Source organism: Falco naumanni, chromosome 1 (genome assembly GCF_017639655.2).
Source record: "Falco naumanni isolate bFalNau1 chromosome 1, bFalNau1.pat, whole genome shotgun sequence".
NCBI lineage: Eukaryota > Metazoa > Chordata > Aves > Falconiformes > Falconidae > Falco > Falco naumanni.
The window spans coordinates 125,858,931-125,877,859 of record NC_054054.1 but is presented as its reverse complement, the minus strand read 5'-3'; the positions used below and the strand labels follow the sequence as shown (position 1 = coordinate 125,877,859).

At 62.0% G+C, this 18,929-nt stretch overlaps 1 protein-coding gene across 2 annotated transcripts in view; it reads left to right on the top strand.

The window, feature by feature from the left end:
* SDK2 (sidekick cell adhesion molecule 2) overlaps positions 1 to 18,929 on the top strand; it is a 50,681-nt gene that overhangs the window by 23,503 nt on the left and 8,249 nt on the right. For both annotated transcript variants that reach the window (XM_040582102.1, XM_040582103.1), the window contains exons 3-33: positions 5,551 to 5,657; positions 7,085 to 7,232; positions 8,075 to 8,208; positions 9,273 to 9,384; positions 9,546 to 9,736; positions 9,913 to 9,996; positions 10,068 to 10,262; positions 10,458 to 10,574; positions 10,770 to 10,937; positions 11,224 to 11,326; positions 11,578 to 11,754; positions 11,841 to 11,977; positions 12,184 to 12,331; positions 12,402 to 12,542; positions 12,636 to 12,817; positions 13,105 to 13,220; positions 13,909 to 14,104; positions 14,353 to 14,451; positions 14,580 to 14,771; positions 14,861 to 14,982; positions 15,052 to 15,161; positions 15,249 to 15,399; positions 15,545 to 15,782; positions 15,867 to 15,982; positions 16,221 to 16,410; positions 16,621 to 16,719; positions 17,063 to 17,257; positions 17,346 to 17,547; positions 17,771 to 17,874; positions 17,979 to 18,049; positions 18,161 to 18,296. In XM_040582102.1, coding sequence (XP_040438036.1) covers positions 5,551 to 5,657; positions 7,085 to 7,232; positions 8,075 to 8,208; positions 9,273 to 9,384; positions 9,546 to 9,736; positions 9,913 to 9,996; positions 10,068 to 10,262; positions 10,458 to 10,574; positions 10,770 to 10,937; positions 11,224 to 11,326; positions 11,578 to 11,754; positions 11,841 to 11,977; positions 12,184 to 12,331; positions 12,402 to 12,542; positions 12,636 to 12,817; positions 13,105 to 13,220; positions 13,909 to 14,104; positions 14,353 to 14,451; positions 14,580 to 14,771; positions 14,861 to 14,982; positions 15,052 to 15,161; positions 15,249 to 15,399; positions 15,545 to 15,782; positions 15,867 to 15,982; positions 16,221 to 16,410; positions 16,621 to 16,719; positions 17,063 to 17,257; positions 17,346 to 17,547; positions 17,771 to 17,874; positions 17,979 to 18,049; positions 18,161 to 18,296 — 4,481 coding nt within the window. The remainder of the gene's footprint in view (positions 1 to 5,550; positions 5,658 to 7,084; positions 7,233 to 8,074; positions 8,209 to 9,272; positions 9,385 to 9,545; positions 9,737 to 9,912; positions 9,997 to 10,067; positions 10,263 to 10,457; positions 10,575 to 10,769; positions 10,938 to 11,223; positions 11,327 to 11,577; positions 11,755 to 11,840; positions 11,978 to 12,183; positions 12,332 to 12,401; positions 12,543 to 12,635; positions 12,818 to 13,104; positions 13,221 to 13,908; positions 14,105 to 14,352; positions 14,452 to 14,579; positions 14,772 to 14,860; positions 14,983 to 15,051; positions 15,162 to 15,248; positions 15,400 to 15,544; positions 15,783 to 15,866; positions 15,983 to 16,220; positions 16,411 to 16,620; positions 16,720 to 17,062; positions 17,258 to 17,345; positions 17,548 to 17,770; positions 17,875 to 17,978; positions 18,050 to 18,160; positions 18,297 to 18,929) is intronic.

Here is an 18,929-nt window from a genome sequence, read left to right as displayed (position 1 = left end):
CTGGGCTGGGGCTTGCATCCCCTCAGCCCTGCGCTCCCCACGAACCACCCCAGATAACCCTCATCTGATGGTCAGATGAGCTCACGCAGCGTTTTAAGGGAAGGAGCTGCTCTCAGTTTGGCAGCATGTTTCCATGGCGACTGCCCTTTCCTTCCCGCAGCGATTCAGCCGCCAGCTTGCCACCTTGCCACCGGAGCAACTTGTTGGCATGTGGCAAAGGGCAGGTGGGAAATGGGCTCGGCAAGTCCCCGGCCCCAAGCTGGCGAGGGCCAAGGCAGTGCCTCTGCATGCAGGTGGAGCCGACACCTTGGGAGCATCCTTGGGGACTGCCGGGGGACTGGGGACCAGCTTGGCTCCATGTGCATGTGGAGCCGTCCTCCCTCAGGAACATCCTTGGGGATCAAGTGTGATCTGGGACTGCAGAGGGACTGAGGACCAGCCTGGCTCTATGTGTGTGTGGAGCCATCTCCCCTTGGGAGCATCCTTGGGGACCGCAGGGGACTGGGGACCAGCCTGCCTTCACCCACTTGCTGCCTCTGTTGCCTGCCGCTGGCGTGGGATGCATGGAGACGTCCTCCCATGGGCCTCCAGCTGCATCCTGTGCCTGGGGACCCCACAGCAAAGCCCCATCCCCTCTGATGCCCGTTGTGACCTTCGTTAAGGTGACGGCAGGGCGGGCGGTGGGGCTTGCCCACGCACTCCGCTCCTGTGCCCCGGCACGCTGGCATCACGCTCTCCAGAGCCAGCTCTGTTTTTCCATGCATAATCTCGCCGGTGCTGGGCTCTCCTGCGAGCTCTCCAGAGCCTGACTTCTTCTCATACGAGGAATCATAACATGCAAATCAGGCAGCTTGATGTCTTTAATGAAATCCTCGGAAGGAAAGCGCTTCTCTGGTGAATTGAGGATATTTATTTCTCATACAAGAAATTTAACATGCAGATTAGTTGGGTCTGGTAATTTATCACATGAGATTGCCCTATTAAGGGCTGCGTCGAGTCCTGCTGCCTTCAGAAATTACCTTACACATAGATTACCGCTGGACAGACTCTCATCCAAGAGATGCATCTTCTCTATACTAAATCAGCCCTCTTCCCGCATCCCTCCACAGCTGGTGCGGGAGCCCAGCAGCTACTAAAGGATCTCCTGCCTCTTCCCAAGAGCCCAGATCCTCTTTGCCGGGAGCTCGCAGCCTGGGAAAGTGTAATTACATCTCCGACACTGGCTGGCTTTGCTGCCGTGGTGCTCACCATGCCTCCCCCCAGCAAAAGAAGGTTTGCAGGGCTGAGCCTCCGGGTGCACCCCTGGGCTGGGGCTGTTCCAACGCCCTCCCACCTTACCGGGATGCTTTGGGCTGCGTGTCCCCCAGGGATGCAGGGAACACAGCACGCTGCACACACGGGACCCTGTCAAGCCTTTATGGCCCCTTGAGGACTCCAGATGTTTGATGCCCATACTGTGTCCCCAAATTATGTAAAACGTAGAGCCAAGACCCTCTGAAAAACACAGACCTGGGGGCAAATGGGGCAGTTCACCCCTAGCTCTCCGCTGGGACCCAGCCTGTGCCGCTGCTCACTGGGAGCACATCCCTGCTCCGGCTGGGACCAGCTTTTTGCCAGAGCAGGTGTGAAGCACAGCCCCCTCCCCTGGGGAGCTAATTGCCATTCAATAATATAATTAATGGGAGCTGATGAGCACCAGAGGGGTTGCAGCTAGGCTTAGTGGGAGCCCAGGAGTGAGTTTCTGGTGCTTGTGGCTCCAGCCTGGCTGGCTTCATGTTCTGCATCGCTGCGTGTGGGCAGAGCCTCCAGGAGCGGCGGTGAGGCAGCACCATGCTGGTAATGGGCAGCGCGGGGTGGGCTTTGCTTGTGATGCTTGCGCTGCGAGGGCTCCTGCCCTTCTCTGTGCCTCGTCTGGCTTTGAGGGGGACGTGGGGGGGTTGGTGTGGGCAAGCGACCGCGATTGCCAGGCGCAGGGCAGTGGTGCAGTGGTAGGCATTAATTATTAAATGGCTCATTGTTCTGGCAGGGCCAATTGAGGCAGCGATTTACGGTGCCGCCAGCGCCTGCTGGATTCCCCTGACCGAAACACTTTGCCAAGCGGAGGGGTGACGGCTCTGGCCATGTGTGTTAAAACAGAACCCTTTCCAATGAGGAGCTAATTGACATCCAATAATACAGTTAACAGGGGCTGATGAAATACCTGGGGGGGGGGGGGGGTGGGGGGAGGTGGTGGGGTGTATTAAAAAACTTATTGAGCGGCAGCCCAATGCTGCAGCTGGGCACGAGTGGAGGTGCTGGGGCGCGTGGCTCAGATGCTGGGAGTCGTTAAACCTTTGCTAAGTGTGTTTTAATGCTCACTTGACATTTCATTATCACATAGTAACTGTTCAAATACACATCCCCTCTAGAATTAATTAGTCGTTATACAGGATATTAATCAAAGGGGACCGTGCCAATGTGCTTATATCCAAAATCCGATCCAGCTGTTGCTGTTACTGGGCGGCATTGGAAGAACGACACAGATTTCTGCACTCTTCTGGCTTTCAGTTTGATGGATCAAATCCTTTGGCTGATGCTTTTCCCGGCCCCTCTCCACCCCCTCAATCTAATAATAATTCAGCAGCGTCAGCCCCACGCTTCTCAGCAACCCTACAATAATAGAGCTGCAAGCACCAGCCAAGGCTGGGGCATGGCTGTGCCCGGGCGCGGGGCATCGCCGTGCCGGGAGCAGCCCTACCAGAACAAGGTGGCACGTGCAGCCTGGTGTGCCGAGCGTATCGGTGGTGCCGGTGCCTTGCCCAGAGTTGCAGAGTGTAGCGTGGTTATGGCTGGTCACGGGGCTGTGCCCTGCCCTGCCTTGCCACGGTCAGGCTGCTGGTGGGAGCTGGGCTGGCTGGCTGGGTGGGTAAGTTGTTGTTCCCCACGTGCAGCCCATCCATCTGGCAGATGAATCTGGTGCCAAAGCCTTCTGCTGGCCGGCTGCTTCTGCAAGCCCACCGATCCCCTGGCATGGGGCTTCTGGCTCCGGAGTCCCCTCCCTGACCCCGGGGCCAAGCGTGGCACAGCCACTTTCTGACCGAGCCTGGGGACTGCTGCTGTTTTCCAGCAGTGCATTTTTTTGAAGCATGGGTCAGTCCTCGCTTCGGAAGTGCTTTTCCCTACAGACGTTGCCCTGTCAACCTCTGTCTTTACAAACAAACCAAACAGTGGAGTCAGCAGCAAGGGCTGTGTCGGGAGCAGGGCCAGACCTCCGTCCTGGCTTCAGCGGCCCAAAGCACGTCTCCGGGCTGGCGGATGGGCAAAGCAGCCCCGCTCGGCCGCAAGAAGAGGAGCTGCTTGTTTGCGCGACGTGGCAGAGCTGGGAGCTCCCGCTGTGGCTTGTGGCATCTCCTCCTTGCTCAAACTGGGGGGGCTGCGTGGGGTGCTGGGGCAGCATGCTTCACCCCTCGTCCTGCTGCGGCACCCCCGCTGCGAGAGGGTGAGATGGGTTACCGTCCCCTTACAGCTGGGCGTGATGGGGGAAGGAGATCAAATCAGAGCAGTCTTGGATAAAAGCCTCCGTGGAAGCCGAGCAGCGGAGAACAAAGTCTCTACTCATATTTGGTTAATGACTGCGGGCCAGGCTTCGCCCGGTAATTGATTTCCTTTCTCCGGGCTATTTTCAGCCGCTTAGGTGTGTGCAAATGCTCAGCTTCTTAATAGCTCCACTGGCGCGGGGACCAGGGCCTGTTAATTGGATCTGCAGGGGTGTCCCCACCGGGGGCGGGGGGGGGGGGGGGGGGGCTGCCCATGCCCACAGAGGTGTCCTGGCTCCCAGTGCTTGGGGACAAGGTGCTGCAGGGGGGCTGCGCATCGGTGGGTGCTCCAGGCATGGGTGCATGTGAGCCCCAAGGATGGGGGTGGTTTGGGTCCCACAGGGTGGCTCATGGGCTGTGCTGGGGGCTTTGCACTGGCCCCTTCCCAGGAAGACGGTTTGGAGGGGACGTGACAATGAGGATGTAGCAGGGGGATGCGCAGGGGGGTCTGTGTGGGGACCACGCGTGCCCCTCTGCTGCTGAGCCGGGGTGAGCGTCCGCAAGCATCCATCTGCCCGTCCACTGCCATGCGTGTGTGTGTTCAGGAGTCGCGATGTGTGCGTGTAATTTATTAACGAGGACACCACAAGGAGAGTGAGCCCATTATTCCTGGTGTCTGCATCAGTTCCTGACAGCTCTGTGGAATTGAAATATCTTATTTAAAGCCTCTGGGGATCAGTTTTAAATATCAGTTGTGACACTCAAGGACTCGTTCCCAAAGGGGGAACTCCTTTCTCCCGCAGGGGTGGGTGACCCCCAGCACACCGCGTGGGTGGGTGGTGGCAGTGGGTTTGATGCCAGCCCTGCTGTGCCTACCTTGGCTGGGTGGTGCCACCAGGCAAAGCAGGAGCCTCATGTCCCCAGACCTATCTCCCATGCTGGGGAGGTGGGCACAGGGGCCTGCTGCACTTCCTGGCAGAGGGGACATGTTCCTTCTGTCTTACGAAAGTTTAATTTACGCTTGGTTATCAAAAGAACAAATAAAGCTGTGATGAAATAGCCCGCAGCATGTTCTAATGCAAGATTAGATTTTGGGCAAGGGGGGGTTGAGCTTATTTATTCCCTTTCTGCTTTATCTCGGAGTGCTCCCCATCAGGGGAGGCGATGCTGCAGCACCTGCCCATCTCCCCAGAGCTTTGCCCATCTGCAAGGCTGAGGCCAGGGGCATCCAGCCTATTCTGGGGGGTGATGGAGCAGGATTGCAGGATTGCTTGCATCCCTTGTTGGGGGGGGACTGCTCGGGGAGGTCTGGTGGCAGTGCGGTCCGGCTTGGGGATGGGGACAATGCTTGGGAGCTGTGGGCGATTTGAGACACGGTTATTTCCTTTATCTGCTTATCAGCTGCTAGTGGTGGCAGCTGATAAGAGCAGGCGCTGGGATGATAAGGCAGTTCTGTCTGACTAATCGGAGCGGTGCTGGGATCAGCTGCTCATGGGTCCAAGGCTGTGTGACACCAGCAGACCCCTGTGTCCCTCCGCCACACACCACTGGGGCTCGGTGTGGGGCTTGGCACAGGGGTCAGGACAGTGGGTACCAGGTCCCCAGCAGCTGCCTCCACCTTTGACAGCTTGAAGCCACTTGCCTAGTGCCTCCTGCTCACGCCACTGAGTCACCATCAACACACACACCCCCAGCACCGGGTGGGTGACAGCACTGGCTCATGCCATGTGCGTGGTGAAGCGAAAGCACCTTCTGTGTGCGTGGCCATGAGTCCCTATGCAGCAGTGAGGGACACTGTTGTCTCCCCAGCGTGCACACGTGTGTGTGTGCACACAAACATGCCTGCACAGACATGCACATACATGCACGGACACACACCTCTTGCAGCCGCTTTTGGGGAAGGACCCAGCACCTGGTGCAGGAGTTGCTGCCCAGCAGTAAATGGGGGGTTACGTAGGACCTCCAGCCTCTCCGGGGGTGGTGATGGTGACTTGGATGTCCCCACCACCACTGAGGTGGATCCTCTCTCCTGCAGGTACATGATCACGTCGCTGGACCGCACACATGCCGGCTTCTATCGCTGCATTGTCCGCAACCGGATGGGAGCCCTGCTGCAGCGCCAGACCGAGGTGCAGGTGGCCTGTAAGTGACAGCCCCGCTCAGCGGGGGACCGGCTGGGGACACCCAGCTCCCCAGCACTGGGGACACCCAGCTCCCCAGCACTGGGGACAGCTTTGGCACTGGTGCAGCCCATGGCCAGCACACACGTGTCCGGAGCACCCCTAGGGCGATGCTGGCAGGGACAGGGCTGTTGCTGCCTCTGCTGCCCGGTCAGGCTGTGGTGGTTGGGGTGCAGGGGGGTACCCCAGGGTGCAGGCAGAGAGCACCAGGGCTGGGAAACCCACAGCACCTATCTGGGTGGGTGGCTCTGGCTTTAGGGATGCTGAAACACTTTGCAGCATGAAAGCAGCCCCGCTTCTCCTGCGTGGAGCGCTGAAAGCAAACACCGTTGGTAATTGTTTCCGAAAGCAAACAGGAGCACATGGGGCCGGGTGGCTGCGTCCATCAGCGCAGGGGAAGGGGCAGCTGGGGGGGCAGCTCGGTCCTGGGTGCTGCTGCCATGGCTGGGCATGGATCCTGGGAATGAGCAGGTCCAAGCGGGATGGGCCAGACCTCGGGGTCTGCGCTGGGGGGTGATGCAGAGGCACCATGGGGGGGGTTAAGCAGGACAGGAGGGTGCTGAGGCTCGGGACGCTGGCTCTGTGCCTCAGGGGACCTGCCCCTCTCCATCACCCCTTCTCTCCAGGATGTCCCCAATCCCATCCCCTTAAAAGCCTTCCTAGGAAGCAATGACAAATCAGGGAGCTAATGAGAAATTAATAAGGCAGCTGTGCTAACAACTAATGATAATGGCAAAGTCGTTAAAAAAAGATTCTTTACATGTTTTTAATTACAGCAATTAAGGGAAGTCAATAAAAATCCCTTGCCCCCCCTTCTCCATGCACCCTGCTTCACTCTGCTTTCCTCAACTGCTGTGCACTTCCAGCCTGCAAGCAGCTGGGCAGGACAGAGGCAGCGGATGCCCCATCCTGGCCCACAGAGCAAGATCGTGCTGGGCTGCTCCCGGCACTGGGCACTCTGTTGGGGCAGGGAGAGGTGCTGGGGAGCTCTGGGACTGAGCCCGCCTCACTGTGTCTGCACCCCACCTTTGGTGGGGGACACAGGGGCAGGGTTCCCCAGGCTGGCGTGCAGGTGATGGGCCTGTGCAGCTCTGGGTACTGCAGGGGTGGATCCTGGTGGGAGCACAGCCCCGGGCATGCAGTGCTGCTCTGGATGGGGCTGAGCTGCCCCACCACCATCCCATGCCCTGTGCCAGCCAAGCCACCCCAGCTGAGGAGGGGAGCAGAGAGCAGACTCCAGGGCAGCCCCTCCGCACCCCCTGGGGGAGCCCATCCCCATGGCCTCCAGCCTGCTCCCCAGCCAGACCCGGGGCTGGATCCTGCTGGGTCCCCAGGTGTGCTGCTGGCCCCTCCCCAGCCTCTGACATGGTTCTCCTGCACATTTTGCAGACATGGGGAGCTTCGAGGACAGCGAGACACAGCAGAGCGTGTCCCATGGGGAGGCGGCTGTCATCCGTGCGCCCCGCATCGCCAGCTTCCCCCAGCCGCAGGTCACCTGGTTTCGTGAGGGCCGGAAGATCTCCCCCAGCAGCCGCATGTGAGTACCCCCGGCATCCCCCCGGCATCCCCCCGGCATCCCCCCAGCGTCCGGGCGGCGGGCTGCGTTTCCCTTGGCTGCCGTTGTCCTTGCAATAAGGATGTTTAACAGATGTCTTGAGCACATCATGCTAAAACCCGGAGACAGAATTGGCAACTAATGGCTCTGTCACTGGGGGAATGAATTTTTTAAAAAATGAAAATAAGAGGGAGGAAAGTGAGTGAAAGGGGTGCAGCATGTGCTGGGCCAGCAGCTGGTGAGATGGGGGTGGGCATGGCACACGCATGTGTGCGAGGGGTCCCAGTGGGGCCATGGCAGCCCCCGGTGCTGTCAGAGCAGTGAGCCTGGTGCTGGCAGACACAGTGTAGGGGAATTGAATTTGTAACCCGCATTATGCAGGAATTGAACTGGTCTCCTTTCCATTTGCAAAGCAGGATTGAGGAGATAAAACTCCTTTATCTCATATTTAATGGTAAAAAATATGTTCCCCAAACCATTTTATGTTTCCAGCAGATTAGATCGTTCCATAAAAAATAATCATAATAATAATAAAAAAAAAGTCCTATTAATCTGCAGTGTCCGATGTGCGCTGCTTGGCACGGGGTGGGGTGTGGGGCTCGGTCCCGGCACCGTCTGGGGCCAGTGGCTGTGCAGAGCCCCGGGCGGGGCTGGTGGCCGGTTCCTGGGGCAGGCAGGAGGAAGGCTGGGGGTCCTGCCTGTCCCATGTGGGTGCCCCAAGGCTGGTGTGGGTGCTGAGTGGGGGAGCAAGGGTTCCAACTCGCTGCATCAGTGTCCCCATTGGGTTTGCATCCGCATCTCATGCCACCCACTCGTCCCCACAGAGCCATCACGCTGGAGAACACCCTCGTCATCCTCTCCACGGTGGCCCCGGACGCAGGGCGTTACTACGTGCAGGCGGTGAATGACAAGAACGGGGACAACAAGACGAGCCAGCCCATCACGCTGACCGTGGCCAGTGAGTGCGGGGGGCATTGCCCCCTGGTCCCACTCCCCCTGCGCTGCCTGGCTCACCCCCAAGTTTAATTTGCAGTAAATCTCTTCAGAGGCTCCGGCTTCTGCTGATTTAACAGTTCAGCCGCCTCAAAATTTATTTAGGCACTTCGGGCTGTGTTGCAGGCGCTAATTGTATCACGGGCAGAGCCTCCCGCTCCATCCCTGCTGCCGGGGCTGGATCCGGCCGTGCCCCGGGACCAGTCTGCGGGATGGGATGGTGCGATGGAGCCCCACCGGGAGCAGCTTTGCGGCAGGACACCCTGCCCCACTCCTGCCCACGTTCCCCTCCCAGCCCATGTTGCTCCAGATCAGCCCCTGCCTGGGGGACACCCCTGTGGCCCCTCCATCCCTCCAGTCCCCTGGGACCCTGCAGGACCTGGCCGAGGGTCCCCTGGCCCCTGTTCAGGTGGTGACAGCCCATCTCAGAGAAGCTGCCCCAAAGTGGCATCAGTCCTGTGGGTACTCATCCCATCTCCCCTCCCGCTGCTCCGTGGAGGGGTTTATCCCTTTCTGCAGAGGGCTCTGCCTGTCCCCCTTCCCCTCCTGCCCCATTAATCTGTTTTTCTGTACCTCAGCGTCCTGGTGCGCAATAAACAACCTGGAGCCCATGTTTATGGATTCAGCTATATCAGCAGCTTTCAAGCTGATCGCATTTTTACAGCGCCTACATGAGGGTTTTTTATTGTTGCAATCATTTTGCTTTATATACTCCCCTTCTCCCTCCTCCCGGCCAGCCGGTGCTGCCGTGCAGGCTGGGGGCCAGGCTGGTCCTGTGGGCTCCCGCAGGAGGAGGGGACTTAGAGAGAGCTATGAAGGCACCCTGATGCCAAGGTGATGGGCTGGACCTGCCCTTCCTACCCATGGGAGAGCAGAATCCATGGACCTTTGGTCCCTGCCACCTTTGTCACCTCCATGTCAGGCAGGGCAGGCACAAGGCTTTGGGTGCCTGTCAGCCTCGCTGGGAGCTGGGGTACCTGGGGGTGAACAGGGGGTGCTGATGTCCGTCCCTCTGGCCTCCTTCCCCAGATGTGGGTGGCCCGGCTGATCCCATCGCGCCTACCATCATTGTCCCACCCAGGAACACCAGTGTGGTGGCCGGGACCTCAGAGGTGACGATGGAGTGCGTGGCCAATGCCAGGTGAGTAGCAGGATGGGGATGGGGGATCTCCCCATTGGCATCACCCAGCCCTAGGGCTGGATGTCCTCAGGTCCCTTCCCACCATGACTCCGGGATGGAGGGAGGTGGGGGGGCTCTATGGGGGCTGGGGTTGGCTCTTGACATGCTCCTGGGCTCCCCAGGCCACTGATCAAGCTGCACATCATCTGGAAGAAGGATGGGGTGCCCCTCTCCAGTGGCATCAGTGACTACAGCCGCCGGCTCACCATCCTCAACCCCGTGCTGAGTGACAGCGGCTACTACGAGTGCGAGGCTGTGCTCCGCAGCAGCAGCGTGCCCGCCGTGGCTGAGGGCGCCTACCTCTCTGTCCTGGGTGAGGACCTGGCTGCAGGCAGCCCAAACCATGTGTGCAGCGAGCTGGGGCAGCCTCAGCCCTGGGGCTGAGGTGGGAAATGACAGGCAGGAGTCACTGGGGGTGTTTGGACAGTGGGGCCAGAGGACCCCGGCTCCAACGCAAGCCCCTGCCCATTGCTGTGCTTCCCTTTGCAGAGCCACCACAGTTCATCAAGGAGCCGGAGAGGCACATCACAGCCGAGATGGAGAAGGTGGTGGCCATCCCCTGCCAAGCCAAAGGTGAGCTGCTCCCCAGCTGCCCCCCCTGTGCCGCCACAGCCCTATGCCTGACGTGGCCCTGGGCTTTGCAGGCGTGCCCCCCCCCGAGATGGCCTGGTACAAGGACGCTGCCCTCATCCACCTGGAGAAGCTGTCCCGCTTCCAGCTCCTGGCAGATGGCAGCCTGCAGATCAGCGGGCTGGTCCCCGACGACACCGGCATGTTCCAGTGCTTCGCCCGCAATGCGGCTGGCGAGGTGCAGACCACCACGTACCTGGCCGTGACCAGTAGGTGCCAGCCCCCGCCCGCCCTGGAGCCCGGGATGTGCCTGGGACCCCCTGGCTGGGCTCCACAGGGGGCTTGGGGACCCCAGGAAACCCTCCTGTGGGCATGGGACCCCCCCATGCCCTGGGAATGGGTCAGTTCTGGGCTGGGCACTGGGAAGGGCTTCAGGGGAGGCTGTGCATCTCTCTGCCCCACAGGCATCGCTCCCAACATCACCAGGGGTCCTCAGGACAGCACGGTGATTGATGGCATGTCTGTAATCCTCAACTGCGAGACCTCGGGGGCTCCACGCCCGGCCATCACGTGGCAGAAAGGTATAAAGGGACTGGGGGCACTGGGGGGTGGGCAAGCCTGCCCTCCAAGCATTGTCCCTGCCCTGCCCATCCCTGCCTGCCCACACGGCCCCAGGGCTTGTGGCTCTGAGCTCCATGGCCCACCAGGCTCACGGCCACCAGTCTTGGCCGATGGCTGGGGTGGTGGGAGCTGATGGGGTTCCCCGTGTCACCCAGGGGAGCGGATCCTGGCCAGCGGCTCGGTGCAGCTGCCACGTTTCACCTTGCTGGAGTCGGGCAGCCTGCTCATCAGCCCTGCGCACCTCGCTGACGCCGGCACCTACACGTGCCTGGCCACCAACTCCCGTGGCGTGGATGAAGCATCTGCCGACCTGGTTGTCTGGGGTAAGGCACCCGCCAGAGTGCCAGTGTCACCCAGCTCTGTGGCAGCTGGACTCTGTCCGCCGCCTTGCCGGGCGCATGGTGCAGGGTGGACCCTGCCCAGCTCCGTGGGTGGCTGGGTGCTGCCTCCCACCGTGCGTGGCGTGGGATGGAGCTCTCTGGGGGTGCCAGGAATGGGCTTTGGCGTGTGGCTGGTTGGTTTGTGTGGGTGCGAACTGGGGCTGGCCTTGCCGATGCCACCCCCACAGCCCTCCGGGCAGTGCTGGTGGCTCATTCTGCCCCCCTGCAGCAAGGACACGTATCACCGACCCGCCGCAGGACCAGAGTGTCATCAAAGGGACCAAGGCTGTCATGAGCTGTGGGGTCACCCACGACCCCAGTGTGGATGTCAGGTGCGTGCTACGGGGCTGGGAGGCTCGGGGGGTGCAGGCACCCCCAGGCTGCTTGCCTGCTGTCACCGCTGCCTGCCTGGGGAGGAGCGGGCAGGGGGGGGGCTCCATCCCCAGCCCTGTGCTGGTGGTCCTGCAGTGCCACCTGGTGCCCTGTGCGCGGGGAGCCCGGCGCGCCGGTGGGACCCCGGTCCCCTCTTCTTGTGGGGAGCTTCAGGGTGCTTCAGGGCTCAGGTCTGTGCCCCCCCGCACAGGTACATCTGGGAGAAGGATGGGGCACCGCTGAGCCCGGAGAGCGGCCCGAGGGTGCGCCTGGACAAGACGGGCAGCCTCCACATCTCCCAGACCTGGTCGGGTGACATCGGCACCTACACCTGCAAGGTGGTCTCAGCCGGGGGCAACGATTCACGCAGTGCCCACCTCCGTGTCCGGTGAGACACCCCTTCATCCCTGCCGGCACCCCGCGCCGGGGCTGTGCTCCCTCCCTAACTGCCCCCTCCCTAACCCCCGTGTCCAGGCAGCTCCCCCACGCCCCTGAGAGCCCCGTGGCCACCCTCAGCCCCCTGGAGAAACGGGCCATCAACCTTACCTGGGCCAAGCCCTTCGACGGCAACAGCCCCCTGCTCCGCTACGTTGTGGAGGTCTCCGAGAACAGTAAGAGGCTGCTCCCACCTCCCCGGCCCCGCTGGTCCCGGCGAGGCTGGCACTGGGCAAAGTCCAGTCTCCAGCATCACCCCAGGGCAGTGCACAAGGGGATGCTGCGGGGAGTTTGGGGACACCGGGGCTCATTAGCTGGACAGGGGACCCCAGCACCCTGCAGGTCAGCTCTTCCACCCCACTTCCCCCCTCTCCCCATGCAGATGCGCCCTGGACTGTGCTGCTGGCCAGTGTGGACCCCGAGTCAACATCGGTGGCGGTGCGGGGCTTGGTCCCTGCTCGGTCCTACCAGTTCCGCCTCTGCGCCGTGAACGACGTGGGCAGGGGGCAGTTCAGCAAGGACACGGAGAGGTGAGCTGCAGCCAGGGGTCCTGGGGGAGCCGGCGGCCCTGGGTGCTCACTCCTGCCTTGTCCCTCACAGGGTGTCCCTGCCCGAGGAGCCCCCCTCCGCACCCCCTCAGAACGTCATCGCCAGCGGCCGCACCAACCAGTCCATCATGATCCAGTGGCAGCCGCCCCCCGAGAGCCACCAGAACGGTGTCCTCAAGGGTTACATCATCCGGTAGGCACGGGTGGGGGAACACAGGCATCCCATTCCCAGCATCCCAGGGCACTGGTGGGGACACTGGCAGCTCTGACAGCAGCTGGTCCCCAGATACTGCCTGGCTGGGCTGCCTGTGGGCTACCAGTTCAAGAACATCACCAATGCCGACGTCAACAACCTACTCCTGGAGGACCTCATCATCTGGACCAACTATGAGATCGAGGTGGCGGCATACAACAGCGCTGGCCTGGGGGTGTATAGCATGAAGGTGACCGAGTGGACTCTGCAGGGAGGTAGGCAGGCGCAGGGGCTTGGTGTTCACCGCAGCGGTGACAGGCTGTGCCGTGGGGATGATGGGGATGGGTGGCAGGAGGATGGGTGTGAGGATCCTAGGAGGACTGGGACCTGCTGGGGAGGGGTGATCAGGGGCTGCAGAGCCAGGGGCATCTTGGGGCACCATCCTGGGTGCCTGGGGTGCTCCCCGCTGTGGGTGCCTATGCTCCTGGGGTGCTGCTACCTAGCTGATGAAGGCGACCCTATGGAGCTGGAGTTGCTGCAAGCCATCCCTTCCTCCCGGCAGTCCCCACGGTGCCTCCGGGGAACGTGCAGACTGAGGCCACCAACTCCACCACCATCCGCTTCACCTGGAACCCCCCCAGCCCCCAGTTCATCAACGGCATCAACCAGGGGTACAAGGTAAGGGGTGATTGCCATGGGTCTCCCCAAAAACAGGGCAGCCAGGGCTGGGGAAACTCGTCGGCCAGCCTCCACAAATTGGCTTGACTCCTCCTCCCAGCCTGACTGTTAAAATAATATTTACTGAGATTTAACACTTGCATGGGTTTGGAGTCTTCCATGCTCTGTAATTAATTCCAAATTGCAATTAATTAGAATTTACATTAATGAAATTGAATTAAAACATTAAACTTGTTTCTTAATCCACTCAAAAGAAGTTCAGGAATTTAATTGCCGCTGAATGAGATAACCAGAGCAAGTAGGATATTTAACATTCTTATTAAATGCCACTTAGTATTTTTGATTAGTATTTTTAGGGCCTAATTAGTATTTAATTAAGTTGCTATAGGCTATCTTGCACAATACCAATTAAATGCCCAAACATCCCTCCTAAATGTGGGTGAGTGGGCGATTACGCGTCGTTATCAATGGGAGTTAATCACAAAGCGCACGCTCCGTATCGGCTCTTACGGGTAAACACGCATGGTTAAAGGCATCAAGTGTTCCCTGCACTGTTAATTGATATTTAATCAACTCTGAATAAATAAGAGGAGGCTGGAGGTGCCTGGAGGATGGTGTTTGTAGTACTGATGCGGGCGGTGGGGACGCTGGTACCCAGCATCCTTGTCCCAGCTCCTTCTTCCCGCAGCTCATCGCCTGGGAGCCGGAGCACGAGGAGGAGGCGGCGGTGGTGACAGTGCGGCCCAACTTCCAGGACAGCATCCACGTGGGCTACGTGGCGGGGCTGCGGAAATTCACCGAGTACTTCACCTCGGTGCTGTGCTTCACCACACCGGGGGACGGCCCGCGCAGCCCCCCCCAGCTGGTGCGCACCCACGAGGATGGTACGGGGAGGCTCTGCGTTCCCGCGGGATGCCCCCTGCCCATGTGCGGCTCCTGGGGAGGGTGGGAGCAGCCCCGAGATGGGGGACTTGGTCCCACTGGTGCTGCCGGTGGGGATGTGGAATGGTGGTGCTGCCAGTCCCTGGGGAGCCCCCTCCACGCTCGCTCCTTGCAGGGGTCCCGTGGGTGTCGAGGGCTCCTGCCCTTGGGCGCGTGGCTGCGTGCTGAGCCCCTGGGTGTCTTTGGGCAGTGCCTGGTCCCGTGGGACATCTCAGCTTCAGTGACATCCTGGACACGTCCCTGAAGGTCAGCTGGCAGGAACCACTGGAGAAGAACGGCATCCTGACAGGTAAGGGAGGACTGGTGGGTACCCAGCTCCCACATCGGCCCCCTTCCTGCCCTGCAGCATCTCCCCCAGCCCCACTCAGCTCCCCAGGGTGGGGGATGAGGGGGGCTGACAACGTGGAGTGCTTTCAGGCTACCGGATCTCCTGGGAGGAGTACAACCGCACCAACACACGGGTCACCCATTACCTGCCCAATGTCACCCTGGAGTACCGCGTCACCGGCCTCACCGCCCTCACCACCTACACCATCGAGGTGGCTGCCATGACCTCCAAGGGCCAGGGCCAGGTCTCCTCCTCCACCATCTCCTCGGGGGTGCCACCAGGTGAGCGCGGCAGCACAGGGATGCTGCCAGGCTGCCGGTGGTGCTGGGGGTGAGCGGCCGGTGCCTCCCATCCTCCTCTCTCCCTGCAGAGCTCCCCGGTGCCCCCACCAACCTGGGCATCTCCAACATTGGACCCCGCTCTGTCACCCTCCAGTTTCGCCCGGGCTACGATGGCAAAACCTCCATCTCCCGCTGGCAGGTGGAGGCACAGGTATGGGGTGGCTCCAGGGGGTGGTGAGGGGGTGCCAGGGGAGCAGCTCACCCCACTCCCGTCCCACAGGTGGGCCAGAGCGGCGAGGCCGAGGAGTGGGGGCTCATCCACCAGCTGGCTAACGAGCCCGATGCCCGCTCCATGGAGGTGCCCAACCTGAAGCCCTTCACCTACTACAGGCGAGTGGCCAGGACGGTGCTGTGCCATCCTCCCCGGGGGACTGGAGCCCTCACCCCCCATGGTGACTCCCCACTTTCCTCTCTCAGTTTCCGCATGCGGCAGGTGAACATCGTGGGCACCAGCCCCCCTAGTCTGCCCTCCCGGAGGATCCAGACCCTGCAGGCCCCCCCGGACATGGCACCTGCTAACGTCACCCTGAGGACAGCCAGCGAGACCAGCCTGTGGCTGCGCTGGATGGTGAGGGGGGGGGACACCATGATGCGGGGGTGTCTGTGTCTCTGGGTGCAGGGCCGGTGGAGGGGTGGTGACCTGAAGGGGGATGGAGCTGGGTGGCTGCAGGACATCAGGAGTGATGGTGTCTGTTTCTGTGGGCTGGGGCCAGCCCCTCCTGGAGCGGGAGTACAACGGGAACCCCGACTCAGTGGGCTACAGGATCCGCTACGTGCGCTCGGACGGGCGAGGGCAGGCAGCGGTGCACGTCATCCATGACCGTGTGGAGCGGGAGTACACCATCGAGGACCTGGAGGAGTGGACCGAGTACCGCGTGCAGGTCCAAGCCTTCAATGCCATCGGCTCGGGGCCCTGGAGCCACTCGGTGGTGGGACGCACCCGGGAGTCAGGTACCGCTGCCCACCCTGCAGTGCCGGGCACCCACCCCGGCTGGATCTGGCCACTGACACTCCTCCCCTCACCGCCCCCTCCAGTGCCCTCCTCTGGCCCCAGCAACGTGTCAGCGCTGGCCACCTCCTCCAGCAGCATGCTGGTCCGATGGAGCGACATCCCTGAGGCAGACTGCAATGGCCTCATCCTGGGCTACAAGGTGAGCTCCGACCACAGCCCTGGTGCTGTGGCTCTGCCTGCCAGCAGCCCTGCATCATGGCAGCATCGTGCAAACCTGGGAAGCATGGCTCTCCCGGGGAGGAATCGCCCTGCAGGCTGCCAGGTCCCTTGTTGTGCCACATCCAAGAGATGGTGCCCATCTGGTGCTGGCCTTTGCCACGGTGCTCCGTCCTGGGGCTGTGGCCCTGCCCGGCCATGTCACGCGGGGTCTCTTGCAGGTGATGTACAAGGAGAAGGACTCGGATGCGCGTGCCCGGTTCTGGCTGGCGGAGGGCAATGCCTCCCGCAGTGCCCAGATGACCGGGCTGGGTAAATACACGCTGTACGAGATCCGTGTGCTGGCCTTCACCAGGATCGGTGACGGCGTGCCCAGCCGGCCTCCCATACTCGAGCGGACACTGGATGACGGTGGGTAACAGCTCCTGGATGGGCAGAGAGACCTGAGTGGGCTGGAGGTCCCCTGGGTGCCTAAGGCCATCCCATCCCATCCCAGGTCACTGGGGCAATCCCTCTCCCCCCTGACCAGGACACCCAGGGCTCCTATTCCTGTGGGATGGGAACTGGCGCTTTCTGTGCACTTGTGCACTCCCTGGTGAACCCCATCTCTCCTCCCTCCAGTGCCCGGCCCCCCCGTGGGGATCCTCTTCCCTGAAGTGAGGACCACCTTGGTGCGGCTCATCTGGCAGCCGCCCGCAGCACCCAATGGCATCATCCTGGGTATGTGGGGAGCCATCCTGATTGTGCCATGCCAGGATGCTCTGCAGAGGGGTGCAGAGGTCCCATGGGACCACGGATCCACACAGGGAGGCAGAGACCAGCTCCCTGAGATCCCCTGAGCATTGTGGTGCCCGTTGCCCCCAGGGCTGGGGTCTCCCCGCTCAGCGGGCTGCGTTGGGTCCCTGGCTGTGTGTGAGCTCCCAGTGCAGGGAGCCAAAACCCCCCAAACCCCCTTGTTGCTGGCCCCGTGCGTGGGCAGGGATGGAGGAGGAAGGCATGCACAGGGGGAGGCCAAGACGGTGTCCCCTCTGCCAGCCCCACCGTGCCGCTCCCTTCCCCGCAGCGTACCAGGTCACCCACCGCCTCAACACCACCACGGTCAATGCAGCCGCCGTGGAGGTGCTGGAGCCCAGCGCCCGGCAGTACACAGCCACCGGCCTCCAGCCCGAGGCCACCTACCTCTTCCGCATCGCGGCACAGACCCGCAAGGGCTGGGGTGAGGCGGCCGAAGCCCTCGTGGTGACTACAGAGAAGAGAGGTAACGGGGTGGGGGGTCCAGCCCGTGGCAGGGGGCTGTGCATGCCCGTGGCGTGCCTGCAGCGCTCCCAGCCCCTCGCCTCTCCCAGACCGCCCGCAGCCCCCCGGGAAGCCGCTGGCGCAGCAGGAGGAGGTCCGAGCCCGCAGCGTGCTGCTCTCCTGGGAGCCGGGCAGCGACGGGCTCTCCCCCGTCCGCTACTACACTGTGCAGACCCGCGAGCTGCCCGACGGCAAGTGGGCACTACACTCCGCCTCTGTCAGCCGCAACACCACCGCCTTCGTCGTGGACCGGTGAGGCACGGGCCGGCCCCGAGCCATGCTGTGGGGTGATGGGGGGCCGGGGAGGTGATGGGCTCTGCTTTTGGGCAGTTTCCCTGTGCCTCAGTTTCCCCATCCGATGAGGAGTGCTTGCACCAGCGTTGGGAAGACTGGCCAGCGTGCCCTGTGGGAGGGAGGGTGGCTCATGCGCTCACCTGGGGCTTCACTGTCCCCATGCTGCTCTGCTCCCGTGCAGGCTGAAGCCCTTCACCTCCTACAAGTTCCGCGTGAAGGCGACGAATGACATCGGGGACAGCGAGTACAGTGAGGAGTCGGAGTCGCTCACCACCCTGCAGGCGGGTCAGCGCAGGCTGCACCAGGGACAGAGGGTGTCTCCCATGGCCTGGGCATCCTCCAGTGCCCAGGGCATCTCTGGAGCCTCACCACCTGCTTCTCCCCCACAGCCCCCGAGGAAGCCCCCACCATCCTCTCCGTCACCCCACACACCACCACATCAGTGCTCATCCGCTGGCAGGTAACTGTCCCCTCTGCCTTGCGTGGTGGCACCGAGGTGTGCCAGGGACAGCCATCTCGGGGTGTCAGGGAGCCTGGGTCAGAGCAGCCCCTCACTGCCCTCCCCACGCAGCCCCCGGCCGAGGACAAGATCAATGGGATCCTGCTGGGTTTCCGTCTCCGCTATCGTGAGCTGGTGTACGACAGCCTGCGCGGCTTCACCCTGCGCAGCATCGGCAGCCCCGGCACCACGTGGGCCGAGCTCACCCGTGAGTGCTTGTGGCCCTGCCACGCCTGGGGACATGTGGCTGGGCAGGTGACGCAGTGGTGGTGGGTGGAAGATGGGGCACGGCAGCATCCTGTGCTCCATGTCCTCTCCTGGGTACCAGCCTGGAGCTGGTCAGGCTGTGCTCCGTGGAGCTGCCACCAGCCCCCTCGTGCCACCAGGTCTGTGGTCCCTAGCATGCTCGTCTGTGATGTCCCCCTGTGCTCAGCCCCTGTGTCCCTGTAGCGCGGGTGTCCACGTGTCTGCACCTAACATGGGTGTCTGCGTGACATCCCGCTGTGTGTGTCCAGGTGCGCTGCTGTCCTCAGGCCCCAAAGGGAACAGGGTCACATCACTCTGGGGGCAGCAGGGACATGCGTGACAAGTGCAGACCCCAAGACAGGACCTTGCCATGTCCACCGCTCTCAGCTGCGGTTGGACCCTTGAGGAAACCCTCATGCCCAGACCCAGATTGTCCCATTCAGGGGATGGAGCTGGAGGATGGAAAGGCTCCTCAGTGCTGTGACAGCCCCGTTGGCCTCTGGGGGTGACAGGGTCCTTGCAGGGGACCCCTGGCCCACGCTGGGGGGGGCAGGCATGCTGGGGTGGGTACCTGGTGGCGGGACCCACCGGTGCC